The sequence below is a fragment of the Coregonus lavaretus genome (assembly GCF_964263955.1).
Source record: "Coregonus lavaretus genome assembly, contig: HAP1_SCAFFOLD_4206, whole genome shotgun sequence".
In the NCBI taxonomy this organism is placed as follows: domain Eukaryota; kingdom Metazoa; phylum Chordata; class Actinopteri; order Salmoniformes; family Salmonidae; genus Coregonus; species Coregonus lavaretus.
This window is the reverse complement of record NW_028156684.1, coordinates 12501-34316: the sequence shown is the minus strand read 5'-3', so window position 1 is coordinate 34316 and position 21816 is coordinate 12501. Positions and strand designations below refer to the sequence as shown.

The window sequence follows — 21816 nt, the reverse complement described above, 5'->3', positions numbered from 1 at the left end:
AAACCTGGGCTGAAATAGGCTGGTGGTGGTGGTATATAAACCTAGGCTGAACTAGGCTGGTGGTGGTGGTATATAAACCTGGGCTGAACTAGGCTGCTGGTGGTGGTATATAAACCTGGGCTGAGCTAGGCTGGTGGTGGTATATAAACCTGGGCTGAGCTAGGCTGGTGGTGGTACATAAACCTGGGCTGAGCTAGGCTGCTGGTGGTGGTGGTATATAAACCTAGGCTGAACTAGGCTGCTGGTGGTGGTGGTATATAAACCTGGGCTGAGCTAGGCTGCTGGTGGTATATAAACCTGGGCTGAGCTAGGCTGCTGGTGGTGGTGGTATATAAACCTAGGCTGAACTAGGCTGCTGTTGGTGGTGGTATATAAACCTGGGCTGAACTAGGCTGGTGGTGGTGGTATATAAACCTGGGCTGAGCTAGGCTGCTGGTGGTGGTGGTATATAAACCTAGGCTGAACTAGGCTGGTTGTGGTGGTGGTATATAAACCTGGGCTGAACTAGGCTGGTGGTGGTGGTGGTGGTATATAAACCTGGGCTGAACTAGGCTGCTGGTGGTGGTGGTATATAAACCTGGGCTGAGCTAGGCTGGTGGTGGTATATAAACCTGGGCTGAGCTAGGCTGGTGGTGGTGGTGGTATATAAACCTGGGCTGAGCTAGGCTGCTGGTGGTGGTATATAAACCTGGGCTGAACTAGGCTGGTGGTGGTATATAAACCTGGGCTGAACTAGGCTGGTGGTGGTATATAAACCTGGGCTGAACTAGGCTGGTGGTGGTGGTATATAAACCTGGGCTGAACTAGGCTGGTGGTGGTGGTATATAAACCTGGGCTGAACTAGGCTGCTGGTGGTGGTGGTATATAAACCTGGGCTGAGCTAGGCTGGTGGTGGTATATAAACCTGGGCTGAGCTAGGCTGGTGGTGGTGGTGGTATATAAACCTGGGCTGAGCTAGGCTGGTGGTGGTGGTGGTATATAAACCTGGGCTGAGCTAGGCTGCTGGTGGTGGTATATAAACCTGGGCTGAACTAGGCTGGTGGTGGTATATAAACCTAGGCTGAACTAGGCTGGTTGTGGTGGTGGTATATAAACCTGGGCTGAGCTAGGCTGGTGGTGGTATATAAACCTGGGCTGAACTAGGCTGGTGGTGGTGGTATAAAACCTGGGCTGAGCTAGGCTGGTGGTGGTGGTATAAAACCTGGGCTGAGCTAGGCTGGTGGTATATAAACCTGGTATGTATGTATGGGCGTCTGGCTATTTGCAGTAATGCAGGAGGGAGCCAGGGTACTAGCTACAGAAACACACTGATATGAAACTATGACTCTGCCCAGGAATTTTTAGCTGACAGCTAACAGGATAAGGAAAAACTCCAGGCCCTAATTACACTAATGTTTTTCAAGCTTTTCCTGACCACATGACCTGATTGATTATGGCAAAGTCTCTTTTGAGAAAGCATTTCACTGTATTATTATACATATGACAAATACACTGAAGCATGAATGTGGCCTAACCACGCCTGAGACATGGCTGTGTTAGGTACCTTCTCTATTTCCCGGGCCTTGGCTGCGATGGCCAGCGCTCGGCGCTCCTGGAAGTCATCCAGGGTCTTGGGGGTCTCATCGATGGAGGGCAGGCCCTCCTCGCGGTCCCCCTCCAGGATATGAGCCACCTCCTGGGGAGAAAGAGAGAGATGGTGGCCTGGTTACTCTACTGTCTGAAGAAAGGATTTCTGAATACTGAACATAAGCTTAGTTTATTTCATATTAATTTAAGTCTATTTTAAGTTCAATTTAAAAACAAAAAACCTAACTTTTTAAAAGCATAAAGTACTTGTGCATTGTCCCCTCTGCTATCATTGCCAGTGAATCGATATGAGTGTTCCCCTCAAACAGTGTGGTCATACCCAGAGAGTCCAAAACACACACAGTGCTCTGGTCAGTATCTAAGTGGAGCTTTCCCTCCTTTTAGGTTTCAGCTGTGCATCATGGGAAAAGTTTAAATAAGCCCACAGAGAAATAGCCAAAACAAAATGAGACGTTTGCATTGCATAAAGTACTGTGATCAAATCACATAGCAGAGCTCCAACTAACCATCTATAGTAGAGAGAGAGATCAGCCAGCCAAGCAATATTATCCCTCCCTCCCCACTGGGTATAATAGACTGACCCCACAGCGATGGCAGCAGCCGCATGTCAGAGACTAAGACAGGGAGAAACGAGGCCAACTTCGATCATTGCTTCTATACTGCTGGATCTCGCCGTCTCTCTCTCTTTCAACCTCTCCCCCTCTGCATCGCTCAATCCTCATTTCCTATTGTACATTAAGGGGTTAGCTAGAGGACTGGGGAAGCGGAGAGCTGGCTACGCTTGATTAAATACGCTCATTCTGGAGAGAGGAAGCAAGTGAAGTCGCATTAGTGACCCTCCATCCTCCAAGAAGAAGAAAATGGAAAAATATATGAAAATGGGGGATCACAAAGCCAAGCATGGAGGGCAACCAGGAAGAGAGTGAGTGGGGCTCTAAAAAAGATCTAATGTGAAAAGATCTGATGTGATTGGCCAAAATATCAATTAGTGGAAAGAAATCAGAATGGGGTTGCCTGTGTAAATGCAGCCAGGCTCTCTCTCTCCCAGTCCCACTTCAATGTCCAGCCTTTAAGAACACATCATAAAGAAACCCTAAGCATCCCAGATACACTACCAGTAAAAAAAAGTTTGGACACACCTACTCATTCAAGGGTTTTTCTTTATTTTTACATTGTAAAACAATAGTGAAGACATCAAAACTATGAAATAACACATATGGAATCATGTAGTAACCCAAAAAGTGTTAAACAAATCAAAATATATTTTAGATTTGAGATTCTTCAAAGTAGCCACCCTTTGCATTGATGACAGCTTTGCACACTCTTGGCATTCTCTCAACCAGCTTCATGAGGTAGTCACCTGGAATGCATTTCTTAAAAATTAATTTGTGGAATTTCTTTCCTTCTTAATGCATTTGAGCCAATCAGTTGTGTTGTGACAAGGTAGGGGGGGGTATACAGAAGACAGCCCTATTTGGTAAAAGACCAAGTCCATATTATGGCAGCTCAAATAAGCAAAGAGAAACATCAGTCCATCATTACTTTAAGACATGAAGGTCAGTCATTACGGAACATTTGAAGAACTTTGAAAGTTTCTTCAAGTGCAGTCGCAAAAACCATCAAGCGCTATGATGAAACTGGCTCTCATGAGGACCGCCACAGGAATGGAAGACCCAGAGTTACCTCTGCTGCAGAGGATAAGTTCATTAGAGTTACCAGCCTCAGAAATTGCAGCCCAAATAAATGCTTCACAGTTCAAGTCACAGACACATCTCAACATCAATTGTTCAGAGGGGACTGTGTGAATCAGGCCTTGTGATGATCTCCGCATGCGTAGTTCCCACTGTAAAGCATGGAGGAGGTGGTGTTATGGTGTGGGGGTGCTTTGCTGGTGACACTGTCAGTGATTTATTTAGAATTCAAGGCACACTTAACCAGCATGGCTACCACAGCATTCTGCAGCAATATGCCATCACATCTGGTTTGGGCTTAGTGGGACTGTTATTTATTTTTCAACAGGACAATGACACAACACACCTGGGCTATTTTACCAAGAAGGATAGTGATGGAGTGCTGCATCAGATGACCTGGCCTCCACAATCCCCCAACCTCAACCAAATTTACATTTACATTTACATTTTAGTCATTTAGCAGACGCTCTTATCCAGAGCGACTTACAGTTAGTGAATACATATTTTTTTATACTGGCCACCCGTGGGAATCGAACCCACAACCCTGGCGTTGCAAACGCCATGCTCTATCAACTGAGCTACATCCCTGCCGGCCATTCCCTCCCCTACCCTGGACGACGCTGGGCCAATTGTGCGCCGCCCATTAGTCTCCCGGTCGCGGCCGGCTGCGACAGAGCCTGGATTCGAACCAGGATCTCTAGTGGCACAGTTAGCACTGCGATGCAGTGCCTTAGACCACTGCGCCACTCAGGAGTACATTGAGATGGTTTGGGATGAGTTGGACCGTAGAGTGAAGGAAAAGCAGCCAACAAGTGCTCAGCATGTGGGAACTCCTTCAAGACTGTTGGAAAAGCATTCCAGGTGAAGCTGGTTGAGAGAATGCCAAGAGTGTGCAAAGCTGTCATCAAGGCAAAGGGTGGCTATTTGATGAATCTCAAATATAAAATATATTTTGATTTGTTTAACACTTTTTTGGTTACTACATGATTCCATATGTGTTATTTCATAGTTTTGATGTCTTCACTATTATTCTACAATGTAGAAAATAGTAAAAATAAAGAAACACTCTTGAATGAGTAGGTGTGTCCAAACCTTTGACTGGTAGAGTATGTATAAGCCTGAGCAGTTACCCTGTGAGACCTGGTGCCTGTGTGTGTCTGTGTTCTCCTAAGGATAACTCCCAAAAGCAAGAGTGTTTATTGAACCTACACAGTCTCCCATTAAAATGAGTTTACTAACGGCAGAGCTCTTTGATCTTGTCTAAGGTTATGGGTTCTAAACCAGGGAGAGGGGTGGAGAACACACCGCCTGAATGCCTGTCGTGACCAGATCAAACAGAGGGATGGAGGGGGTCGCAGGACTCTCACAAAAAAAAAATCTACTTTCATCACAGAGGGTTTATTGGTGTGTACACGCACGCACACACACACACACACACACACACACACGATCTCCAAGGGAGGTACCGTGCAGTGTGGGCCTTCAGATCTCTGGGAGGATAAAGCTTCAGAAAGTGTCTGGCTAGTTTCAAACAGTTGTCTAAATGTCAATCCGATCAAAAGAATGATCATACCCAGAGTATACAGCAAATATTTACTAACACAACTGGCATCAGATGCTTGACAGCGTTTGAACAGTTCTAAGATGTTCCGGAATAGTTTAAGAGGTTTGTTTGTTAGAGATGATATGATGAAACAGAGACCATAGTTAATGTAGCGTCACTAGCGTAACAGGCAGCTCTATGTATTCAGTATGGTGGAGCATCAGGCAGCTCTATGTATTCAGTATGGTGGAGCATCAGGCAGCTCTATGTATTCAGTATGGTGGAGCATCAGGCAGCTCTATGTATTCAGTATGGTGGAGCATCAGGCAGCTCTATGTATTCAGTATGGTGGAGCATCAGGCAGCTCTATGTATTCAGTATGGTGGAGCATCAGGCAGCTCTATGTATTCAGTATGGTGGAGCATCAGGCAGCTCTATGTATTCAGTATGGTGGAGCATCAGGCAGCTCTATGTATTCAGTATGGTGGAGCATCAGGCAGCTCTATGTATTCAGTATGGTGGAGCATCAGGCAGCTCTATGTATTCAGTATGGTGGAGCATCAGGCAGCTCTATGTATTCAGTATGGTGGGCCATCAGGCAGCTCTATGTATTCAGTATGGTGGAGCATCAGGCAGCTCTATGTATTCAGTATGGTGGAGCATCAGGCAGCTCTATGTATTCAGTATGGTGGAGCATCAGGCAGCTCTATGTATTCAGTATGGTGGAGCATCAGGCAGCTCTATGTATTCAGTATGGTGGAGCATCAGGCAGCTCTATGTATTCAGTATGGTGGAGCATCAGGCAGCTCTATGTATTCAGTATGGTGGAGCATCAGGCAGCTCTATGTATTCAGTATGGTGGGCCATCAGGCAGCTCTATGTATTCAGTATGGTGGAGCATCAGGCAGCTCTATGTATTCAGTATGGTGGAGCATCAGGCAGCTCTATGTATTCAGTATGGTGGAGCATCAGGCAGCTCTATGTATTCAGTATGGTGGGCCATCAGGCAGCTCTATGTATTCAGTATGGTGGAGCATCAGGTAGCTCTATGTATTCAGTATGGTGGGCCATCAGGCAGCTCTATGTATTCAGTATGGTGGAGCATCAGGCAGCTCTATGTATTCTGTATGGTGGAGCATCAGGCAGCTCTATGTATTCAGTATGGTGGGCCATCAGGCAGCTCTATGTATTCAGTATGGTGGGCCATCAGGCAGCTCTATGTATTCAGTATGGTGGAGCATCAGGCAGCTCTATGTATTCAGTATGGTGGAGCATCAGGCAGCTCTATGTATTCAGTATGGTGGAGCATCAGGCAGCTCTATGTATTCAGTATGGTGGAGCATCAGGCAGCTCTATGTATTCAGTATGGTGGAGCATCAGAGATACATGGCGTGTGGTAATAGAGACAGTGGTGAACATGGCGTGATCAATGGTGCTGATGACACTCATACACTCACACCCTTTCAGGCATGGCACTGGTCTGGGATGACTCTACCCGCTGGCCTGCTGCTAGTCTCTAGGTTTATCTGGCCCAGTGGGCCTGCTGCTAGTCTCTAGGTTTATCTGGCCCAGTGGGCCTGCTGCTAGTCTCTAGGTGTATCTGGCCCAGTGGGCCTGCTGCTAGTCTCTAGGTTTATCTGGCCCAGTGGGCCTGCTGCTAGTCTCTAGGTGTATCTGGCCCAGTGGGCCTGCTGCTAGTCTCTAGGTTTATCTGGCCCAGTGGGCCTGCTGCTAGTCTCTAGGTTTATTTGGCCCAGTGGGCCTGCTGCTAGTCTCTAGGTGTATCTGGCCCAGTGGGCCTGCTGCTAGGCTCTAGGTTTATCTGGCCCAGTGGGCCTGCTGCTAGTCTCTAGGTTTATTTGGCCCAGTGGGCCTGCTGCTAGTCTCTAGGTGTATCTGGCCCAGTGGGCCTGCTGCTAGTCTCTAGGTGTATCTGGCCCAGTGGGCCTGCTGCTAGTCTCTAGGTGTATCTGGCCCAGTGGGCCTGCTGCTAGTCTCTAGGTGTATCTGGCCCAGTGGGCCTGCTGCTAGTCTCTAGGTGTATCTGGCCCAGTGGGCCTGCTGCTAGTCTCTAGGTGTATCTGGCCCAGTGGGCCTGCTGCTAGTCTCTAGGTGTATCTGGCCCAGTGGGCCTGCTGCTAGTCTCTAGGTGTATCTGGCCCAGTGGGCCTGCTGCTAGTCTCTAGGTGTATCTGGCCCAGTGGGCCTGCTGCTAGTCTCTAGGTGTATCTGGCCCAGTGGGCCTGCTGCTAGTCTCTAGGTGTATCTGGCCCAGTGGGCCTGCTGCTAGTCTCTAGGTGTATCTGGCCCAGTGGGCCTGCTGCTAGTCTCTAGGTGTATCTGGCCCAGTGGGCCTGCTGCTAGTCTCTAGGTTTATTTGGCCCAGTGGGCCTGCTGCTAGGCTCTAGGTGTATCTGGCCCAGTGGGCTTGCTGCTAGACCCACTGACACAGACCCACACAGACCCACATAAAGACAGACACAGTGGGGTGGGAGGAGCATGTTAAACAACTATCACGATAATTTTGTCATCTCAATGGTTGAAGTCAACTACTTCACAAATCTTTGAATAATTCCCAGAGGTTGTAAATCTCTGATTAAATAATGAATTAAACAAAGCCCCCTTTCTGCAATGATCAGTATTTATTCAGAGAGCGCTCTGTCCCAAAATGGGCACACAATATTTTTATACACATACGTCAGAGGAAAAATCCCACTCCGCTTTAGGCGGCTGTATTTTCCACTGTACACATCTTGTAAGCTCACACCTGGGTTTAGCTCATGTGGTTCTCCTCTGCTGTCCTGACCATCAGGTCACACACACACACACACACACACACGTTCTTATCATAGTCTACTACTTGCTCGGGCAGGTTGCAGTTTTTCTCTATTCCCATACATAGTTATCGCTGTTCTCACAATATTCTGCAAGCCTCTCACTCCCTTTCCCTGTGTGGGGACATCTGTTTTTGAAACTGGTCTCCTGTTATTGGTTTCAATCGTTTTGCCCTTCTGCATGCCTAACTACAAAAATAAGACAACTGTCTCATTGTACTTCTAACTAAGCTACACACATTATCAGATTATAGTCTTATGATTCTAACCCATTTCACACAGTTCTGGGGTGTAATAACTAGTCATTACCAAATTATTCTATCAACAACTCCATCAGGCTGTCAGCAGAAGAGTGTTGTGACAGTTATTTTTAAGTGACTACACTTGCACTCAAGTCAGTACCGCTTTAGTCTTCAAGAGAAAGGCAGAGGGAAAAACTAATTAACATTGAATATCCCATATCCCCATGGGAAGTCTAGCTCCACTCAGCCAGTCTACCTAGCATATCCCCATGGGGAGACTAGCTCCACTCAGCCAGTCTACCTAGCATATCCCCATGGGGAGACTAGCTCCACTCAGCCAGTCTACCTAGCATATCCCCATGGGGAGACTAGCTCCACTCAGCCAGTCTACCTAGCATATCCCCATGGGGAGACTAGCTCCACTCAGCCAGTCTACCTAGCATATCCCCATGGGGAGACTAGCTCCACTCAGCCAGTCTACCTAGCATATCCCCATGGGGAGACTAGCTCCACTCAGCCAGTCTACCTAGCATATCCCCATGGGGAGACTAGCTCCACTCAGCCAGTCTACCTAGCATATCCCCATGGGAAGTCTAGCTCCACTCAGCCAGGGAAAACCAAGGGCTGGGAAGGAACATCAGTGAATTGGATCTAAAGTTCCAGACATCCATCTCTCTACTTGGAGATGCTAAGGCGAATATTATAAACTGGGTTGTTCGAGTCCTGAATGCCGTGGTATATGAGACCGTATACCACGGGTATGACAAAACATTTATTTTTACTGCTCTAATTACGTTGGTAACCATCTTATAATAGCAATAAAGCACCTCGGGGGGTTGTGGTATATGGTCAATATACCACGGCTAAGGGTATATGCCTAAGAACAGCCCTTAGCCGTGGTATATTGGCCATTTACCACACCCCCTCGGGCCTTATTCCTTAAATATACCACACACTGACATGACTTGAAGCATGAACCGCTACCTATAGTGGTGACTCTTCCTTTTTGCCCCTGTGTGTGTTTTAAATGTGTAAAACACTTCAACAGCAGGACTCACCTTAGTGGACGCTGTGCTCTGAGGTGACCCGTCCTGAGAATGACCAGGGAGCCTGTCTTTGTCTGGAGAGAGAAAGAGAGGAACACAACAGAGTAAGAGTCTGAGGGAGTGGGTTGAGGAGGGATTCATTCAGAAAACCAGACCTGGAGCCAGTACAATGAAAAAGCCCACTAAGCATATAGTGTGAGCTTATTGGGGGGTAATAAAGGCGTTTTGACATGTTCTGACACAGCCAGGTAGGTTCCTGTGGGAGGGGCCAGGGGTATACAGCTCACCTAGTCTACACAACCAGATGGTCCCCTCTGCTCTCCATCCACCATCGCATTGGATCTTTGCTTTGTCCAGATCCTGTTATTATTTTGGATGTAAACCCTCTATTTTTACTCCTCTCATCCGGGCTTATCCCCTCTGCACCAATCATATCCTGTGGATGGTTGCATAATAAGCCTAGGGGGAACTGCACTAGGAGACACCCTGCAGGCTAGTCAGACTTGGGGCTGAATTGAACCTCGACGCTACATGACCTCATTCGTCCATTGACACTCTCCTCTTTCCGTCTCTCGCTCTCTCACTCATTCTCTCTGACCTCAGTGTTGCCAGAGGCTTGATGCCCAAGCAGCACTCGATGCCCAGTGGGCACCACCCCAGGCGCCATGGCCAATTACCCAATAGGCCCATGTCTGTGTCACTTCAAAGACCATGCTCAGACACTCAGAGTGGAAATTCAAATGACCTGATGGTTCCATATTCTATTAAGAGGATCTCTTCATCATTTACCATTACATTATTCAGATAAATTGCAAAACGAAATTCTGATTGTGGATATGTTTTCAATTACATTATTTCTAGTGGAGGGATGTGTGTGACTGTGTCAAATCCTTTTGGCCGACTTTGTGGGTTGAACAGAATTCATTTCCATGTTATCAAAAACACTCCATAACTGAATGTGAAAGTGGGATTGAGACCGAGAAAGACAAGAGAGAGAGAGAACCTGTGGGTGGAGGATATTAGTTTTTGTCTTTGGATTGAATACTTGAATAGTGACTGGGGTTTGACAGAGCCAACATGGTGGCCAGTAACATCCCTCTCCCACACTAACATGTCTACCCACACAGCAGTTATATCCATTAGAGGAGACACCCTACTCCTTCCTCTACACACACGACCCGCCAGCGTTTTTATGATCCATAACAAAGTGGCAGAGAGCATGAAGAGGGCAGGCCAGCCGACCAATTAGCAACGCTCTCTCTCAGGTTACCTCAGCTGAAACAGACCCAGCAGGACAAAGCCCTTCCCAGAAAACTTCAAACCTAGATCTCCTTTATTATGGGCTGAGCTAGCCATTGGGTGGGAACATTGGTTCACGGTTAAACCTTATTTTATATCTCAATTAAACTTAGTGGTTAAACCTTGTGGGACTTGGTGTTAGATCAAGGAGTTAAATAGCCATTTCTCCATAATAGGTCCTTGGTTAGATCGATTGCATGTCATTAAAGACACAGGATAGAATTCTTATGATCAACTAACAGTAATCCAGCATTTATTCTGCAGACCCATTACAGTTCATGATATAGCTACAGTTAATGTGTTTATTCTCTAGACTAACACACTATAGTCTCCAGAACTCATCTACGGTTCCTCTCTTCCCTGTACTTACCAGAGATCCTGCTCTGATAAAACTCTTCACACCCTGAGAGACCATGGAGAAGAGAACATGGCAGTCACTGAGACTAGCTGGGAATGGCTCCTGTTGACTAATGACCTACTATAGATGATGAATATGGCTGTTTTGCATTCATCTGGCCCTTCATTGGACACTGTGTTAACAAACCTCCAAACAAGCTTCAATGCCATACAACACTCCTTCCGTGGCCTCCAACTGCTCTTAAACGCTAGTAAAACTAAATGCATGCTCTTCAATCGAACGCTGCTGGCACCCGCCCGCCCGACTAGAATCACTACACTTGGCGGGTCTGACTTAGAATATGTGGACAACTACAAATACCTAGGTGTCTGGTTAGACTGTAAACTCTCCTTCCAGACTCACATTAAGCATCTCCAATCCAAAGTTAAATTTAGAATCGGCTTCCTATTTCGCAACAAAGCCTCCTTCACTCATGCTGCTAAACATGCCCTCGTAAAACTGACTATCCTACCGATCCTTGACTTAACAAAATAGCCTCCAACACTCAACTCAGCAAATTGGATGTAGTCTATCACAGTGCCATCCGTTTTGTCACCAAAGCCCCATATACTACCCACCATTGTGACCTGTACGCGCTCGTTGGTTGGCCCTCACTACATATTTGTCGCCAAACCCACTGGCTCCAGGTCATCTATAAATCACTTCTACGCAAATCCCCGCCTTATCTTAGATCATTGGTCACCATAGCAACACCAACCCGTAGTATGCGTTCCAGCAGGTATATCTCACTGGTCATCCCCAAAGCCAACACCTCCTTTGGCCGCTATTCTTTCCAGTTCTCTGCTGCAAATGACTGGAACGAACTGCAAAAATCTCTGAAGCTGGAGACACGTATCTCCCTCACTAACTTTAAGCATCAGTTGTCAGAGCAGCTTACCGATCACTGTACCTGTACACAGCCCATCTGAAATTAGCCCACCCAACTACCTCATCCCTATATTGTTATTTATTTTGCTAATTTGCACCCCAGTATCTCTATTTGCACATAATCTTCTGCACATCTATCACTCCAGTGTTGATACTAAATTGTAATTATTTTGCACTATGGCCTATTTATTGCCTTACCTCCATAACTTACTACATTTGCACACACTGTATATAGATTTTCTACTGTGTTATTGACTGTACATTTTGTTTATCCCATGTGTAACTCCGTATTGTTGTTGTTTTTATCGCACTGCTTTGCTTTCTCTTGGCCAGGTCGCAGTTGTAAATGAGAACTTGTTCTCAACTGGCTTACCTGGTTAAATAAAGGTGAAATAAATAAATAAATAAAAAACTAATAGAATTGTGATGCTCAGCCCTTCAAGGGAAGCTTTCTTTCAGCGGAAGAGACAATCACAACTATGGCTGATTCACACTATAGGGTGGCCCAAACTGGACGCTGCTGGCTCCAGATGGCCCTTTCCAGCACGGTTCCGGTGACTAAGGTGGATGTGAAACCAAGCCGGCCCGGTTGGACCCTATATTGTGAATCAGGTAGGACCGTATGAAGCGTAAAGAGAGTTAGTAGTACATGCTACACGCTGCATGCTACTATGGAGTAGTGGACTTCTAAAGCTAGGGCTCTAACACAGCACAGCGCACCACTGACCCATGGGTACTTGTCCAGGGGCCTGTTTGGGGAAGATCCACCCACCACGGGGCTGCTCCCCCACAGCCACAGGGGCACCAGAGAGCGCTTCAGGATAGTCCACACCTAAAAGCGCGCCATGACATCATCAGACGGGGACGACAAGATTCAACTACAGAGGCCGAGGATGGGGAGGATTTTCCCCCCTGGTTCCAATAATGCAGTGGGTCAAAATGTCCATTCACAGGGCTATCGTCTGTCTATTGGACAAGTTCAGGTGGAATCCCAGCTCTTCATAAGCTGCTGAACTGAATGCAACCCAAGAGGAACATTACTGGTGGGGTAGGTACTTACTCTTCTGCTGGGCGGGGTGGAGGAGACCCTTGCCTCTATCTGGAGAGTAGCTCCTGCTGCTCACGGTGGAGCCGGACCGGCTGTGGGGGGAGGGGGGGACATCTGTTCTCAGGGGAGGCAAGGGACCTTTCCTTCTGTAGGTGTGAGAGGGAAGGGGGATTTCAGTCACTTAGAGTGACATAATCAGTACATTCAACTAAAGATGGTAAAGGGTAAAATTACAGAAGACAAGATAGAGGACACAGAGAGAGTGATCAGCTTCTTTACATAGGTAGAGTCTGACCACCACAGCTCAGCGTTCAACACCATTGTCCCCTCCATGTTCGTCTCACCAAGCTAAGGACCCTGGGACTGAACACTTCCCTCTGCAACTGGATCCTGGACTTCCTGACGGGCCACTGTCCAGTTAGTAATGGACAGTACCACCAGACAGATACATACCCTCTGTCCAGTTAGTAATGGACAGTACCACCAGACAGATACATACCCTCTGTCCAGTTAGTAATGGACAGTACCACCACCAGATAGACACGTACCCTCTGTCCAGGTTGAGGATGGCCTGCATCAGGGTATCATCCCCCCCCTCTGGGACCACCGCAGACAGGGAGCGGGGTGCAGGGTACATCCCCTGAGCCCTGACACTGGGGGGTGGGGGCGCTGCACGGCCACTGCTTCTGGGTGGAAAGACAATCACACATCAAGGACCACATCTCAACAGCAGACTGTACAAATCAGGTTTAATACTGGAGGTACTTGGCAATTTAAAAGGACTATGGTAAACTGAGAGGTTTAAAACAGTACATTAGTGGAAGCAGTAGACTATTTCTTAACCAAAGGTCACAACCACTTTGCATCCTGGTATATAAAAAGGTAGGAGGGGAATGTCTTGGGAGTCTTGGCCACTAGCCTACATCTGCTGTTCATCAAAGCTTTCCATCTGCACTGTGTCAGAGCGAGCAGACGTGATTTTAGAGGGACTGCTCAACAAGACGGCTTCAACTGTCATTTGACCGCAGGCACTGAGCACTAGTCAGTATCCAGTAGCACCACTCCACTCAGAGCAACCATGAACCTTCTCTGTTGGTCCACTGCTGATCTCCACCTTCTGCTACATCTGGGTTAAGAAGGGGCCGTTACAGGGCACTAGACACTCCTGTCAAGATGTTTAAGGGTTCATTTAGATAAGTCTTCCCCTGGCCACGGTGGATCAGCACTGGAGCCTGTAGTGCTGACAGGACAGACACGGACAGAGGGGTGGAGAGGGGTGACCCCGGGGTTGTAGGGGTGAAGGTTTTAGACCAGTGAGACGGACTCCTAGACAGGGGAGCACCGGGCCAAGGTAGATGGCATTAAGATGAGGTACCGTAGAGACGAAATACTACCACATCAACAGAACACCACCCTGGTCGCAATCTGAGCCCAAAACCTGAAGAATTTGTATATCTCCTTTCAGGTCTGGAATTGTAAAATGAGGAAAAGTGCTGCTACATATTAGGACTGAAAATGCACAAGAAAATCCCATTATGAATCAATGCTTCTTCCAAAATATATTGGGACAGAAACCTAACCAACTACATATTTATCTAAATATCTTCAGGCTAAATGGTATTTTCAACTGGTTTTAATTGCTCTGTTAAAACTCTACCATTGCTCTCTGTGCGAAGGCTAAGCCCTAGTAGTTTCATCTTCCTAAACACACATCTGTGTTAGCAGCAGTAAAACCATTAACATTAGTTTACCCTCCAGCCCTCTCTCTCCTCTCCTGTTGTGAATGTTGATCCCCTCTGGTTTGGTGCCTCTTATACGGCAGGCTGCAGACCGACCCAGCCAGGCAGGCAGGCCCAGGGGCAGGAGGGGACAGGAGGGGGCAGGCAGGCAGGCCCAGGGGCAGGAGGGGGCAGGAGAGGGTATAAACTAATTAAAGGCACCTGGTCTTAGCAACCCCAGCCTGAACCCTGGTCCTCTCCCCCCCCCCGTCCTCCAACCAACCAGCAGCTTGGAGTGACCGACCTCACAAAACATTAATGACCCCGGGGATGCGTCCCAAATGGCACCCTATTCCCTACATAGTGCACTGTGGGCTCTGGTCAAAAGTAGTGCACTATAAAGGGGAACGGGTGCCATTTGGGACGCACACAGGGTGTTGTTTGAAGGGTACATGACCTCGTCTGACCCTATCCATACACAAAGCAAATTACCACATGTCAGTCTTTACTGCCGATGTTACCCCTAAATATTAACCTGCTACTTTAACCTCCCACTTCTGAACTGTAACAATGGCCCCTGGCTGTTTAACAGTGGGCTCTAACTGACTAAACTGACCAACGGTGTGAAATGAATAGCCTAGGTCTTGAATTAGAGACAGTTGTTAAAGTAGAACATATTTTCTTAAATTTCTGCTGTATTGATTAAGTAAGGTGGTTGCTCTCCTTCTTAAACCTGGGATTAGTGTATTCTACACATAGCGGTCTTCAAATCCTGTAGAATGCCTGAACATACTTCAAAATTACTACCTGAATGTACTTTATCAGTAATCATTAAAAGGAGGACTCAATCTAATGAGTTCATTCCTGTTGATTGTAGTTCAGGTCAAGAGTGCAATTGTATGAGAAATACAGTTTGAACATCAATCAACTTCAGGTTGCATCAGACTAAGCAATCTCTCAGTCCCTTTATTTGTGCGTCCTAAACTTTACACTGTCGCTACAGGTAAATACGCCAAGACAAATAACAACATACAGCCAGACCTGACCTAACTAACCGGATTGCAGTGGGCCTCGGGGCGTGTGACTATCATAACCTCTCAACACTGACTTGATTTATCACAGTAATTACTCTCTCTATTACTTCACCTGAGGAACTGAAGAACGTAGGAGAATAAAAACCTACAGCCTTGAACACCTGGCCCTTAAAATAAACAGGTGAGTGCTGCTGCTGCACGCATGTACCTCTCCTGGCCCCGGGACAGTCACAGAACCCTGCTCAGCCACACTCTGGCCAATGTTGTAGTGTAGTGACTGCCTTATACAGTTGTGACCAGACCCATGTCCTGTTTCATAGTGTTGGTGCTGTCCGGAGGGTGACTCAGTAGACACCATCGTTATCCCTGTACCTTCCTTCACCTCCATCATGTCAGGTTATACCAGACGCAGAGTGACACTGATAGGTAGGGTTTTAAAGACCAGTAGGCGACCCCGGGCTGCCACAAGGAATGGTACGCTCATTGTGGTGCAGACCTGGGTTCAAATACCATTTGAAATCTTTTCAGTGTTTGCTCTAGTCTGCCTTGATTGCCAGATGGGCGGGGTTTGCTGTTTTGGGACTATTTTATGCAGTATTAAGCCAGGCAAGGCTCAATCAAGCCCAGATAATATATTTGAAATGATTTCAAATACCATTTGAACCCAGGTGTGGTGTGGTGTGAAAGCAGAGCGGCAGCAGTCGACCCTGAGGTGTTTCTGTGTTTCTCTCCCAGTCCCAGGAGAGAGCTATATGAGCAGAGAGGTGGACGGTGGCCGATGTGGGCCAGACCTGGGTTCAAATCAGTACAGACATGACATGGGCTTCAGTCTACAGGGCTGATTGGGAAGGCTATGTCAAAAAGACTGGTTGTCATGGTAAACAAGTGGAGCAACAATGCCATCCTCTGGTCACTTAGATAATGACAGCGCATTCATTGGGGGGGTCAGGAGAGCTACTTGTAGTGAAACAGAACAGTGGTTATACAAGGTCAGACTACTTGAAGATGAAGCTCCAATTCTCCTGATGAAAGTTTCAAAACAAATATCCAGGTGTGTGTGAGACAGTTGTGCCTACCTGAACTCCATCTGCCGTCCTGAGTGGGGGTCCTCTCTAGGGGGCGCTCTACCGGGGTAGGGGTATGGCTCCTCCGGCTAGAAGACAGACGCAGGGAATTTATTTTATTGTTTGAAATGAACCTGCTACTACATGGGGGGCTGGCAGTACTGAACAACATATCTATAGGTGTCCCATCTTGAAAAACAAACTGTTGTTTATTAGACAGTATTTTCTAAAATATTATTTTCCAATCCTCTGTGTGCACCAATGAAAGTGATTGACAGAGCATCTTCTATTCAACTGTAAATGTTTTCAACATGTAATTCTTTATCTGAACACCAAGTGTCGTTAGAGGTTGAAATAAACTCATTCTCATACAGTTTGCGGTGAATAGAATGGATTTCTAGCTGTACTATAATCATATACCCTATAACTTTAGCATTGACTGTACTCTGATCTAAATTCAGTACTTCAATCAAATGTATTTATAAAGCCTTTTTTACATCAGCAGATGTCACAAAGTGCTTATACAGAAACCCAGCCTAAAACCCCAAAGAGCAAGCAATGAAGATGTAGAAGCACTTCCATTGTGGTGTACACATTCTACTGTAAGATAAATATTTCTTGCAGCTTCTCAAATCATACTAATGCAACCGATATGGGGCACATTCTTTTGTGCTTGTAAAACCAGCATGTACAGTACATTGATGTGCAGATATTACGGGGGGCCAGTATAAAAAAAAATCATGTATGCACTAACTGTAAGTCGCTCTGGATAAGAGTGTCTGCTAAATGACTAAATGGAAATGGAATATTATGTTTCCTTGGCATAAGGCTTAATTGTGCGTGTACAGTAAGGGTTTATTCATTGTATGACAACAAGCCACTTACTCTCCGGGAAGGTGGAACACCTCTGCGCTCGTTAGGGAAATGAATGCTGTCGCCACGGTAGCCTCCTTGATCCTCGCCATGGTAACCTCGAGGGCCTCCATTTGGATAAAAGCGAGGCCCGTCGTACTCAAACCCTCGATTGTACTCCTCGTCTGGCCTTCCAAAACCAGCCGGCCTCCTCTCTACAGGCCCTGCTCCAGCTGATCTGGGATATGGGGCCTACAATGATTTACAAGAAGATAAAGAGAAACAAGATTAGGTTTATGTCCTCTAGAAAGCTATTTACTATTATTATTTAAGAAAAATCATGTAAATAAATGTTTAGTCAATCATAGAATTCATGTAATTTTCAGGATGGAAACAAAACACAGTTCTGTGGAGCTCAGGAACGCTCAACGCTTTTCTCTTATATCAAGGCGGAGTTGAGTATTGATAACTAGTCGCGCGATTTGCTAGCAACGACATTGAGGCACCATCAGTCGATACTTGCACAAATGTACATTCTGAAAACGCTTACCTGTACAACTGCAGGTGCGGAAGTTCATATTTTTAATCAAAACTTTTATTGAATAAGACCATATACTTTTTCCTCATTTGTGTTGCTCAACTTTTGTGCCAGTTGAATCTCAGCTGACGTAGTACTTCAAGGCCACCAGAACCCAAATTAGGAAAAAGTAAATGGTTGTATTCGATAAAAGTTTTTATTAAAATTATGAATTTCAGCAGTGACCAGTTAACAATACTCAACTCCACCTCGATATAAGAGAACGGAGTTGAGCATTCCTCAGCTAGGTTCTGTTAAGTATTATAATGGAAAGTAAATTAGTACAATTATAAATATATAAACCGAACAACATTGTCCACAGAAAAAAACACTCACCGCTCTGTCTGGTAGGAAGCGTTCCTCATAGACATCCCTTATGTTTCTGTCTCTCCTATAAGCCACTGCAAAGAAGACAGCAGAGGAAGTTTACACAGTTAATGACAATCAAAGCTGTGGTAGGTGTTCATGAACATGCCTACATGTGGGAATACCTGGTGGAAATGTTGCTTATGCATAACTGGATACATTTTTTTTAGGAAAGCAAAATATTTCCACTTACTTGTTTAGTCTGGTCAAGTCTATGTAGTAGTATTGGGAGTGGGTAATGCCAACAGAGACAGTCAATACTAACTGGCGAAAGAAGATGATGTGACGTATTAGTTTGACAATAATGCATAGTGTGCACATTAGCTATTAACATTCAGGTTATGAAATACCAAGCATAGGGCTATGTCAATACAGTATTTGTGATAGTATGGAAGCTACAGTAGCTAGCAGCTAGCTCAGATCCAGGAGTCCTGGCAGGACGTTAACGCGCGTTCCTCAGGAGGCTCAACCATCATCTTTGGTTTAGCGTTATCAAGCCGCACTAACGCCCTAGCTAGTAGCTAACTACTACTACTCTTCTTTCAAACAAACCTCCAACCATTGAGATTGGTGATATGAAAACACCTCTTTCTAATGGCTCGCTAATTAGTTACCGTATTTAGTACATAACGTTGTTCTAATATATATGTCGCAGGTTGTGTAGATTTGACTGCTAGCTAGGTATGCTTACGTTAGCTACATGCTGAAGCTAGTCCACAATCCATGCTGAGTTAATTTGCTCAAACCGAAAACAGTATTTAGAACAAATACATATTTACTAACACAAACATGTAAACACGTCATAAACGATGCGCACGTTGGAGAAAATAAAGTCGTCTTCACAAAAGATATGGGGGAAAAAAAGCTCACCCTTGCCTACTTTTCACCTTCTTCCGGTTTGCGCATGTACACACAGAATTTTGATTGGATTGACAAAAGGTCAGTCACGTGAAACGTCATATTCCTGTGACGACGAACAGTTCTCGTTTGTTTTTGGCAGCTAGCTAGTAAACACATATTACTGAGATTGAAAAACTAATAAAAAGCAACATATTTACCTTCTTTTTTTTGCCCACACTACTCAATAACTATACATCACCAATGTTGTCTGTCTAGGTAAGTGATTTATTCGATTCCTTGAATGTGTATTTCCAGGTAATACACATCTGATTTGAGCTAGCATCATGGCTAACTTGCATATCGCGGAATGAAATAGATAACTAGCTAGCTAGTTTCAATCTGATTATTCATCACCATGAATCTGTTTTCAGTGTCTGTCTCACGCTGATGGTGAAGTCAAGATGAGTGGCGGTTTGGCTCCCAGTAGAAGCACAGTCTATGTGTCCAACCTGCCCTTCTCTCTAACCAACAGTGATCTACACAAGGTAGTCTGCATCTGTACAGGAATGTGATATAACTACTAAACCCCTCCCTATCACTAACTCCCAAGTTCATGATCCTTCTGTTTTATGCCATTTGGAAAACTTACCTCAAATAATGTCTTGGATCTTTTCATTTCAGCTTTTCACCAAATATGGAAAAGTTGTGAAGTAAGTTACCGGTATCAAAATAATGAACTAAACTAAGCTCAAATACAAACCAAAAAATGGTCACATGCTTCGTAAACTAACGGTGAAATTCCTAGTTACTGGTCCGTTTCCAACAATGCAGAGTTAAAGATAAAGATTTTTTTTTATTTTAGGAAATATTGACAGTGAATAACAAAAAATCTATAGCAATATGTTGTTGTTGTGATTATCAGAGAAGATAATTATTGTCTCATGCTTTCAGGGTGACAATAGTCAAAGATAAAGAAACACGCAAAAGTAAAGGTGTGGCTTTTGTGCTCTTCCTGGACAAAGAGTCTGCACAGAGCTGCTTTAGATCGCTCAACAACAAACAGGTGGGCATTTCTCGTCCCCCTGTTTTCCTAACAAGTCACATATCTGATGTGTTGTTTTTGCGTCAAAGTCCCCCTCTTTTTCGCCCGTAGTTGTTTGGCAGAACAGTGAAAGCGAGCATTGCTATCGACAACGGGCGAGCGACTGAATTTATCAGGAGGCGAAACTACACAGACAAGTCCAAATGTTATGAATGTGGGGTAAGTTGATACTGTCTGCCTAGATAAGCCATCTCCGTTTCCCTCTTCATCCATCCGGAATGTGTAGCCAGATCTTAGTGCTATTTATACAGTATTTCTGTCGTTTCCACTTCATAGGATACAGGGCACTTAAGCTATGCATGCCCCAAAAACTTGCTTGGTGAAAGAGAACCCCCGAAGAAGAAAGAAAAGAAGAAGAAAAAAAAGGTTGAAGAGCCTGATGAAGTGTAAGTATCTTATCAAGACATTGATGCCACTCTCGTGTTCGCAAACGGCTATGACCGTGGTCAACGGCAGCATGTCCTTGATATTAACAGTAACTGTTCTATTTCAGTTGGACTTTAGTTCAGAGAATCTTTATTTGATTGTGATGTCATATTTCTCATTGTTTGTATTTCCTCTGTGTGTGTTTGTTTCTATGATGTTTCTGATTTGTTTCTCTGTCGTTTCCAGAGAAGAGGAGGAAAGTGAGGAAGAGGGAGAGGACCCAGCTCTTGACAGCTTAAGTCAAGCCATAGCTTTCCAGGTAAGTGCACAAATGTACTTTAAGTTGGGGGAAGTTAGTAGGCTATTGTATTACTTGAAACCCTCAATTTACTATTACAATCATGCAAAATGTGTCCTTATCCGAGCCCTCTTCTAAAATCACACATGGGATCATGTGTTCCACAGCAAGCACGACTTGAGGAGGAGCAGCATAGGAGACAGCAGACTGCATTCGTGGCTGAGGAGGCCGGCCAGGCTTCCACATTAGATGACTCCAAGAAACCCAGGATCAAAAAGAGTGTCTACTTCAGTGATGAGGAAGAACTGAGCGACTGAGGGGATTTCACAGATATAATTCAGACTCTCGAGTAGCAAATATTAGAAAATGAACGGGGACGTTCTGTTTGTCAAGATCTGCAAAGGCATCATCAACCTGAACAAAGATGAAACGTGTTTGATGAAAAGGGTTACAGTGTACCATTTTAGTTGAAGTCCTTAACTGTTTCTGTAACAGTATTTGATTTTTTTTGTACTTTGATCCTTAGTCCTTATTATGAGGTTCTTCTGAGGCATTGGAACAATGTGAATGAAGATGAACTGACCGGCCTTTTGTGTGTTTCTGCTGTTTTATTTTGAACAGCTTTGTAAATATACCATAGTTGTTTTAGTCTTTTTTTCACCCTTCCTATGTATGTCAATATTAGGGAAATACAACTATTTTATTTTTTAAAAGCCTACCACATCCCAATCTTTAGGTGAATGCACAATTTATTTGAAAACAGTATTGAAACATCAGTGAAAGAGTAGAACACCACAGGTAGCATGTGGTTTTTCACTATAATGAACCACACTTTTGCTGATAAATAGGAATAAAGAACATTCAAGTCATGAACATTCCTTCCTGTATTTCAATATCAATCACAACTCCCCATCCACCAGCTGCTAACCAGAGACACAGTACAGTAAGGTGTGTGTGCTGTAGTGTTGTCCTAATGGGCGCACCAGGCTTCTCACCATATTCCATGTTCTCTAGCAAGGCAACA

The 21816-nt window shown here is 45.2% G+C and overlaps 2 protein-coding genes across 9 annotated transcripts in view; one reads left to right on the top strand and one right to left on the bottom strand.

The window, feature by feature from the left end:
* pphln1 (periphilin 1) overlaps positions 1-19458 on the bottom strand; it is a 28287-nt gene extending 8829 nt beyond the window's left edge. The window contains exons 1-9 of one of the 8 annotated variants that reach the window (XM_084200113.1): positions 19245-19458; positions 18380-18450; positions 18157-18221; positions 17277-17495; positions 16404-16480; positions 13124-13261; positions 12588-12721; positions 8956-9017; positions 1544-1675 (exon numbers count right to left, since the gene is read on the bottom strand). In XM_084200113.1, the coding sequence (XP_084056239.1) occupies positions 1544-1675; positions 8956-9017; positions 12588-12721; positions 13124-13261; positions 16404-16480; positions 17277-17495; positions 18157-18221; position 18380 (828 nt within the window). In that variant the 5' untranslated portion in view covers positions 18381-18450; positions 19245-19458. Of the gene's footprint in view, positions 1-1543; positions 1676-8955; positions 9018-12587; positions 12722-13123; positions 13262-16403; positions 16481-17276; positions 17496-18156; positions 18222-18379; positions 18451-18877; positions 19090-19244 lie in introns of those variants that run through there. The other 7 variants (XM_084200118.1, XM_084200114.1, XM_084200119.1 and 4 more) reach the window with 7 other exon arrangements.
* Positions 19459-19487: 29 nt separating this feature from the next.
* Positions 19488-21665, top strand: LOC311126093 (zinc finger CCHC-type and RNA-binding motif-containing protein 1-like; the record flags this gene model as incomplete). The annotated part of the gene is made up of 7 exons (XM_084200120.1): positions 19488-19571; positions 19708-19736; positions 19978-20089; positions 20180-20287; positions 20405-20514; positions 20741-20813; positions 20960-21665. The coding sequence occupies 7 exons, from the start codon at positions 19488-19490 to the stop codon at positions 21107-21109; spliced, it is 666 nt and encodes a 221-aa protein (XP_084056246.1). The 3' UTR covers positions 21110-21665.
* Between the last annotated feature and the right edge of the window lie 151 nt (positions 21666-21816).